Source organism: Lethenteron reissneri, chromosome 25 (assembly GCF_015708825.2).
Source record: "Lethenteron reissneri isolate LAM-NWPU_2019-01 chromosome 25, ASM1570882v1, whole genome shotgun sequence".
NCBI classification, from domain to species: domain Eukaryota; kingdom Metazoa; phylum Chordata; class Hyperoartia; order Petromyzontiformes; family Petromyzontidae; genus Lethenteron; species Lethenteron reissneri.
In genome coordinates, this window is record NC_083803.1 from 3,458,921 (window position 1) to 3,468,283 (window position 9,363).

A 9,363-nucleotide genomic window follows, 5' to 3' on the forward strand; every position below is an offset into this window, starting at 1 on the left:
CCTTCATCCAGCATTGTACTGACCGCGCCTGAAGATACTTGTGTTCTATAGTTGTGCCCCTCTAACAAATTTCTTTGCAGCGAAAACTATTGTACAATAGTAGTGTTGCTCATGTGTATCTTTAGCCCCACTTTGCAGACATTTCTCAAGTTATTTCATCATTTCCTGTAATTCATTACAATCTGCTATTATAATGACTACATAGTCATCAAATCCAAGTTGGTTAATCCGTCACCATTTTTGTCTGCACCTCTCGAATCCAATTAAAAATCTCATTCTCGTGTGTTGCAGGGGAACCAGCCTTCACGATTGAGCATATGTGTATGTTGTTTCTTCATGCAATCACGTGTTATTCCTTGAAAAATCGCAAAAAGAGAGTTATAAATGCACTGGCACTCCCCGTGCGAGTACTTCTGCAATATGCATAAATTAAGCACAAATTCACGTCGAATCTTTCACCCACTAAATGCAGACTCGCTCATTTTCCTGGCCAAATTAATTTGAGAGTCAAAGAATGTGAACATTGGGTTTTCATCAACATCAAGGGGCGTGGCATGACTGTGGGAAGAAATTCGAAATAAAAAAATTAACACAAAAGGCAGACGCACATGCCCGGGCATGCCCCAACTTCAAAATCAATGGAAAGGGGGGGGGTGTAGATTTTGACAAACCATTGCAAAGAAATGCATATCAGCTGCACAACCATCAGCATACTGCCACTCTTCAACGGCCACATTCCTGCACAAGCAGGCCAGCCGTCGGGAGGTGCTACGAAAAACTGTCAACGGCACGTCAAACACTACCACCACCGCCGCGGTGCTATCAGGAAAAACACCTCTTCAACGAGCCGCTTCTTTATTTAAACAGTTCCTTGCAAGGACCACCACCTGCAATGGTTGGAATCTGTAAGCGTCTACAAGGATATGGTATGGCATTGCTATTTATAAGTGACAGGCATGAACAATTATCAACTTATTTTTTTTAAACCCACTGGGCACATGTGAATGTGTGTGTAAAATGTAGGACACTCAAGACATGTAGTCAAGATGTCAACCAATGCCCTCATTAGACACTGTTCACATGTTCCCAGGGCCAAACACAAAGTCAAACTTTGATTTCAAAATCCAACTGTCTCGCTTGGTGGAATTTGGCGATGCACCTTCAGTTCCCATTGTGCAGAGATCATAAAGAGCTCAAGGGAATGGATTAGGCCTCAAGCCTGGCCCCCTTTGTCACAGCAGCACAATGAGGTCACAGCAAGGTCCGCCAGGCCTCATTCTAAAGTCATGCATGTAACAAAATAAAATGTTGCAGTGTCATTTCCTTTCCGCCAAATCCCTTTTAACAATGTGTCTTTTCACCAGCCAGTGCTCTTCTGAACAGGAAAGCCATTATCATCCCTGTGGCAAGTAAAACACCTCTGCAAATTGTCTCACACCTATCCTATAAAGTAGCACTGTGCCATAAACGGCATCGCTGTGCACACCTTCACAAAGCCGTTGAATTGTAGGATATCATTAAGGAGATCAACAAACAGCAGATACCCGAGTAAATTAGGCTGGCAACAAAGTGTCAGGGGGCACACCTGTTGCTGGATGTGTGGGACTGCAGACATTTACAGCACCTAGGCAAAGAGAGGGAACAATGCCACCCGTCTCCCCCCCCCATCCCTTAAAAAATTAACCCAGGGGAGCTCACCGGAATGTTGTTGAGTGTCCCCTACATGCTAGGGAACGCCACCCTATAGTCAGTGCAAGGCCTGGCCTACAAGTTAAGACATTTTCTGAATATTTATTTATATACTGGATGAATCTGATGAGATATAAAGCTCTTTCACAGGATGTCCAATAGGGGCAGGTCATACCATTACAGAAAAACACAGGAGTGTTAATCCACTGCTGAACGAGGATGTCCCCATACTGTGTGGGTCCATAATGGTTACTTTACCACACGTCAATGCAGATCACAAGGGGGGGGGGGGGAAGAGGGAAAGTCAGAAGGTGGTTAAATATAGGAGTTCATTGGTTTTTGATGCCCATTACATATCACCATAGACCATCACAACCAGTTTTGCATGGTGATCGCCCATTCAAATACTATCAAGGTTCAATCCGGCTTGGCTGCCAGGATCTAATAAAATTTGGTGCATTAAAGGGAATTGGTCACAGGCCAGCCATTAAGACGCTTTGCTTTATTGCCAAAAGCCAAAGTTTGTACTCTTAAGAATAAAAGCTTTTCAAAGCATACGCTAACAGGTGCATTTACAGGTGTTTTTTATGCACAAGAATAAACATTTCCCCAAAAATGTTCCTGCATATAATTTTTCAAAACACCCATAATAAGTCATAATCTTAATTCCATTTTCAGTCCGTTTACAAATAGCAACCACTGCATCTTCATTGAAAAAAAAACCTGGCATATTCAACTTTAAAGCATTTTGGTGCCATCCATTAGTCTTACGTAGCTTTTGCTCAAGCCAAGTTGCAGGTGAACTGGAGGTAAAGGGAGAGTAATCTGCACCTTCATGAGCAGCAATCTTTAATTAGCTTGCATGCTGGGAGAGCTACAAGAGGATCACCACATGCAGCCACATTCCCCACCACGCGCCTCAGCACGCAATCGGTCTTCAAAATCACCGGCCGCAAGTAAAAATGTATTACACAAAACAAGTGTCTTAGGGTTCAGACTCATCTTTGGTGGCTCAACTGGTTGCCAGTCAGGGCCACTATTCGACGAATGATAATACGAGTTTTCAAAATTCTGGTGACGGTAGCAAATGGGTAACACGAATCCCCAACATACAAGTAAAAGGCATGACACACGTGCGTATGTGTTATAACACAATCCGACCTTAAGATAGATATCCCCATTGATGAATTGACACCTCGTTGTGCTAATTATTTTCTAACTTCCATCAACTTCAGTTCCATCACTCACTTAAACGTTTCACAAATCACTGGAACTAGATTCCCTTCCTCTCCAGCATCAAAAATCACCTGGACCAGCCAAAGATTTAAAACCCAACACAAAAAGCCGGAAAGAGCAAAAATGTTAGGTCCGAGGTCACAAAGCTGAATGGCCACCTTTAAAAACGGCGTTGGCTTATCCCCATGAACAGCAAAGCAAACAGCTGTTCCCGCCCCGACGCAGGGCAGGTGCGGCCCACAGTGGCAAGGCGCGACAGAAAGCGGCAAAACACGGTGGCCCAAACACCAGGGGCTCTACCCCGACTTAGAAATCATAATAATTCCATTTATAGCGTTTTTCATCAAAGATCTCAACTCGCTGTACAGGACACAGCAACAGCAGACTCAGCATAAAAATAATGATTATAAATTTTAAGTCTCAATTTACTACGACACGATCATGTAAACTTCGCCGCTCAATTCCATGTACCCATGCCTAATGCGACACAAACGGGATTGTGTTTTATATATATATATACTGCCACTGCCCACGTATTTGCGTGTGGCATTGTCAGCACGCACGAATCTGGATGCGGGTGATGTCATTACGCAGAGGTGCGCAGTGACATCACCGCCATGCACTTGCCAGCCTGCGTGTCAGCCAGCCAAACTTTGTTTCATAACTGTAAACAAGAATAATCTTCAAATATGCGACTTGGCACAAGAAATCACACACGCACACAATGGCTTACATTGTCACACTGGTCTTAATTCGCCATCAACCATAATAGACAACAGGGCACAGCAGGAATTAAACAAAGCTGGCCAAGGGATAGAAGTGGGTATGACCACCACCAAATCACACAGATTCTCATCATATGCACAAACTCATTAAGGGACACGGGGGACAGACTTCACCTCACTCCATCCCTGGACGGGGGACACGAGAATGAGCTGCCCATTCACGTAGGGAATTAGAAGGGCTTATTCAATGGTTCCGCCATCCATGTCCATTATATACTCCACTCACCCCGCCTCTAGCCTTTTCGCAGGGTTTCACATTTGCCATTCAGAACGGGCACTGGGAGGTGCCTCACTGCTCCACGCTTTGCGCAACCGGCTCAAACTCACTGCGCTCATTGGTGTAATTGTTTCGCAAGTGTGCTCAATGCTCTGTAATTGGAGCGTGATTAAGTGTATAATTGGCGCACGATTAAGCACCACATCAATACAGTCCTTGCATGTACAATGACACTAGCCAAGCCACCACCTTGCCAAGCTCAAAGGAGAGCGACGAGGAGGGTTTGGGTTGACAGACGGTGGGGGCACTGGGGCCAAGGAGACACTGTGGGTCAGAGCGTCACGGTGACCCCACGAATGGGGTGCCCATTCTCTGGCACAGGGTCGACATGACCATGTTGGGAACAGCTACACAACACCTTCATACTAATGCAAATTACTACAGTAACACACGAATGCTTAACGACACGTCCACGCCCGCACGGTATAATTACACATACAATAAATGCTGTCTATAAAACACGCAGTACATGACAGGAGCTATGCACTTCTAAATCTAGATTGAAAACTCATTTCTTTAGAATGTGTTTTGCATTTAGTTTGTCGTCCTTCAACCGCAACTACGATTAGCAACGGTTGGCTACGTACGGTGCAAAAGTACAACACCCATACAATGCACAGTACACAGACGTACTCCCCTACAATATGAAAACTGTACAAATACAGATCCTGCTTAATCAACAGTTAATCTTGTGCATCACTCCACACCCAATTAGCCCAGGGTTCCATCCACACCCAGGCCAAGCTCCACTAAATGCATTATACACTACTTGCAGTAATTCTCCATGTCGGTCAATTAATTCAAGAAAAAAAGGGGCACTGGAAAGATGGACACGCGGTGAACTGTAGCTTCCATACACATAAGTCGTCGTCGTCCCCCCCCACCCCAAGAACCTCAAAACATGTGACCACGAGACCAAGTGCGAGATCTGGACCCTAGGTGCCCAAGGAGACTTAAAGACCTTGCAACCCCCAAGACATTGGTACACCCAGATTCCGAGACCAAAGGATCTTCCAAGACCTTAGAACTCCAGTACGGTTACACCAGGGATCACAAGCCTGTGCATTGGGATACTACAATACCCAACTGAACAACAGCAGCAACAACCGCAGCAACTGACCCCCAGCCACTCACCGGCCATGCGAAGTGGAAGGGCACGGTAATGCGGCCAGTGGTCCCATATTGCTGCGGGGTCAGGCGGAAAGAGTTTCCACCGAGGACGCGGCTGGAGCCCGAGCCGAAGGTGCAGGGCCCGTCCCCCGAGGCGCGCGTCTTATACTCCTTGAGGCACACGCGGGCGTAAGTGTCACACTCGTCCCGGTCACAGCGGCCATCGGGGGACCTCTCGCCGTCGCAGCACGTGCCGCGCGCCGTCTCGCCTTGCGCGTTTTGCACGGAGGTCACCTGCAGCTCGAAGTAGCCGGAGGCACGGCACACCTGGGGTGGAGAGTGGCATAGGGAAGGCAGAAAGTTTGAGCAAGTGTCAATCTGGGTTTATTTACACGGTCGCCGAGCAGAGGTGCCCCTAAAGGGTCAAGCGACCAGCAGCAAAACAGCATCATCGGAGTTGTGATGAGGAGACGAGTCGTTTCTTGAATTGAGTAAGGTTGTACAGAGCTGGAGGAAAGAGACAATGATGGGAGACTTTCATTCACACAGCCACGATCAATCTATTGCTGTTGGGTGAAGCCACCCCCCCCCCCCCAGCCATTGCCAAATAGTACACACACATCATAATCTCCTTTAAAAAAACATTTTTTACGAATATTATTTTTTAGGCAGAGTTGTTGCCCCACTCAAGGCACTGCTGCGGTTTCTCGACCCGTGGGATAGGAGACTTCAGAAGATCGGCCCTGGGGGTTCCCGTCCGCAGGCTGCGCGGCGTGGGTATCTGTTCAGGAGGAATTGCTCCGTGTGGGCGCGGGGAAATGCCACCCACCCCACATTGCGGCGACAAAAAAGAAAACCATCTACAATACTTGTGCGCGCAGCACGAAACCAAAATGCCTTATTAAAAAACACTTACATCATGGGACCTCCTTTGCCAGTACCAAAATATAAGCATAGGTTTTCCCCTTTTTTCTGGCAACAAAACATGTTAAAACACCAAACTGAAACCTCTTACAAGGAATGTCTGCATGAACTACAATGCTTGTGGTCAGAATGCAAACAAAAAGATAATCTAATATATACATTGTATTCTCTGGTCTAACACCGTTTTGAGACTAAAGAAAGCCGTCTCTGGTGTGGACCAATCAGTTTCATAGACAATGCATATATTAAAGTATGTTTTTGTTTGCATTTTGACCACAAGTATTGTAGGTTAATGCAGACATGATTCCTTGTAAAAGGTTAAAGTTTGGCGTTTTAACATCTCAACACCTGTTTCATTGCCAGAAAAAGGGGGAAACCTATTTCATTAAAAACACTGTCGACTTTTAAAGGTAGGCGTCGTGTGACATGGGGTCTCGAGTGACTTTAGCAACCTGGATTCGGGAACCACTGGGGTAGGAGGTAGGAGCGTTGGTGGTGAGAGGGCCGAGATGGATGGAATCGGTGTGGGTTAGATTATAAACAAGTCAACCCTCGGAGACCCGCACGGATTGGGGAGAGGGGGGGGACGAGGCTCTCATCCAGCAGTAGATTGACACATGGACTATGCACATCTCATATGCATCTACCCGTACTCTGGATTACACAAAGATGAGTCTGAAAGTAAGGCGCAAACGCTGCCACCACGCCTGTGCCCGCGATATCAATCAAAAAATCCACCACAAATCTTTTCTCGCACCGGATTATAAGACGCAGCCACCACCACCAACTTTTTTTTTAGATGGGAGAAAGGCGCACGTGTATAATGAAATATCGCCGTGTAGGGGTGGAAAAGCACCACTTACACACGTGTGTTACGACAGTGTGTCCCATCACTGCAGCGACAGTCACAGCACACACACACACGTGTATACCTACACACGCACGTGTCTCACTGTAACAACACACGTGTCGGTGTACAGTAACGGGGAGCACGGAGTAAATGTTCGATCGCCACCACGCTACGCTACTTACTGCCCCTTTGCAACCAAAATTCGCGTGGCTATTAAAACGGTTCAACTACTATTGGTGGTGTGGGGAGGGGAAGAACTTGATTCGCATGATGGACAGAACAACATCTGTACCTGTTGTTATCGTTACTTTGAAAACTTTGTTTTTAAAAAATTTGTTTTTAAAAACTTAACGCCATTTTCCCCTACAAAACAAGGTCGCGTGTTTTTTTATTGGCAACTTATAATGCGTTCGACACGCGTGCAATGTGCACTCGCAAAAAAACTCGCACAAGCATCATTACACTCGACACACACACACACAACTATCCCCATAACCCCGCGTAAATATAAAAAACCAAGGCCACCACCACACGCCTCGCACCCATCGGCAGCTAGGCAACTCGTGCGCACCACGCTTCGTTAGCGACTCGTGTTGCGAATGCTCCACAAGGTCTCCGATGTTATTTTTTAAAATGTGTATTTACCAAAACAACAATAACAACAAAAGCCACGTCTTAAGCCATCGGTGGGTGCTTCCCACTAAGCGAGTGGGCGCTATTCAAATCCGAAATAGAAAAGTCGGTGGCAAAGAAACATGTGCGCGCAATACAGCCAAGTCGACGTGTGTGTGTGTAGCTATACTATACAATACAAGCGTGGTGGTGAGCGAGGTGTCTAACGAGACGTGTGTGTGTGTAGCTATACTATACAATACAAGCGTGGTGGTGAGCGAGGTGTCTAACGAGACGTGTGTGTGTGTAGCTCTACTATACAATACAAGCGTGGTGGTGAGCGAGGTGTCTAACGAGACGTGTGTGTGTGTAGCTATACTATACAATACACGTTTCATTCGGCACGAACCCGGCACAACTGAGCGAGTAGCAGGAGAAGGAAGATCCCTGCAGGGAGCAGGGCACCCATGCTGCTGATGCTGCTGCGGTCCCGACGCGTCGGTCTCTACTCCTCGTCTCTCCCTCTCTGCAGCATGCGCGTTGGGGGTGGGGGGGGGTCCCCTCTCTCTGCCACCAACCCCTGTCCGTCTGCCTCCACACGGGTGATGATGGAGGGGGTGGTGGGTTATCCGACCGGTAGTAGAAGCAACACCAGCAAAGGTTGTTGGTGGTAGTAGCCGAGTGGAAGCTTGCAGGAAGACTGAAAGAAGCTGATGTTGTTGTTGTTGATGATGGTGGTGATGTTGCTGGTGGTGGTGGTGATGCTGGCGAGGAGGATGAGATCCGTGGCTGATGCCACCGGATGGTGGTGCAGAGTGCCGTGCGTGTGTGCCGGGGGGCGCGTCTTACGTGCGGCGCTGTGACGCGCCCCATGCATAACTTATGCGGCGATCAGCGTCCTCCCATCCCAACCTCCCACGGCGATTCGATGAATTAAAAAAATCAGAGATTCAAGGTAGCGATTCGATTCGACATCATCAGCAACCGTGGTCAATCTACTACGACTGCTGGATGGAGCTTAGAACCCCGCACCTCCATCCAAAGCTGTCGCATATCTCTCACCATGCCACGATGCAACGATTAAATCCACCCAGCCACTTGCACACAAGAGACGAATTTGATGTTTTGCATCACGTTCTTACCGTCTTGCTACTCGAGATTAAATTTAGGACTTGGCGAATATTGTGTTTTTTTTATAGTAGAGTGCTGTGTGTAATAAATACAGTGGTGTTCATTCTTATACGCACGATTGGAATTATGTATCGCGAGTATTGTGGATTGATATTAATCGATGCATCTTTACACCTCACATGGAGCGAGGTGACTTTATTGACTCAAACACACAAACAATACGATAATGGCCGTACCCAACTCGAATATTAACACCTGAATATGCATTACGTTTATTGGTTTTGATTAAGTTAATTGGATGAAATTATCAATATCCCATTGCTTGCGCTTGCATGATTTTTTTGTTTGTTTTACGCCTCTAAAAAAATGTGTTTGCTGAATTACCTTGGGCGTTAATTAAAAATCCGAGTTCTGCACGTGTGAGTAATGTCACGGCACCGGTGATTAAAGTCCGCTTTGCAGCCGCTTATCTCAGGGGATTTACCCCCAACTGACTCAGAGGCGGAGAAGAAGAACCCGTTTGCCCCAGCCTGCAATGAAACGTGCCAGTTCTATTCCAGCAAACACGCAACATAGGGCCCAACATTGGGGCCAACGTCAATCAACGTTGGCACAACGTATGTAAATCAATCACAAAATTCCACGCGCTTGATGGAGAACGAATTTTACAATCACAAATAAACACGTGCTTTATTTTTTTCAAAAGCACAATGTTTCAGGTGGGCAGTGCAATGGAATGTTGTTGATTA

General features: G+C 46.7%; 1 protein-coding gene across 1 annotated transcript in view; it reads right to left on the minus strand.

Annotated features, from left to right (window-relative positions):
* The window catches only part of JAG1 (jagged canonical Notch ligand 1), a 35,871-nt gene extending 27,585 nt beyond the window's left edge, over nucleotides 1-8,286 (minus strand). The window contains exons 1-2 of the mRNA XM_061558925.1: nucleotides 7,893-8,286; nucleotides 5,122-5,424 (exon numbers count right to left, since the gene is read on the minus strand). Coding sequence (XP_061414909.1) covers nucleotides 5,122-5,424; nucleotides 7,893-7,952 — 363 coding nt within the window. The 5' untranslated portion in view covers nucleotides 7,953-8,286. The remainder of the gene's footprint in view (nucleotides 1-5,121; nucleotides 5,425-7,892) is intronic.
* Between the last annotated feature and the right edge of the window lie 1,077 nt (nucleotides 8,287-9,363).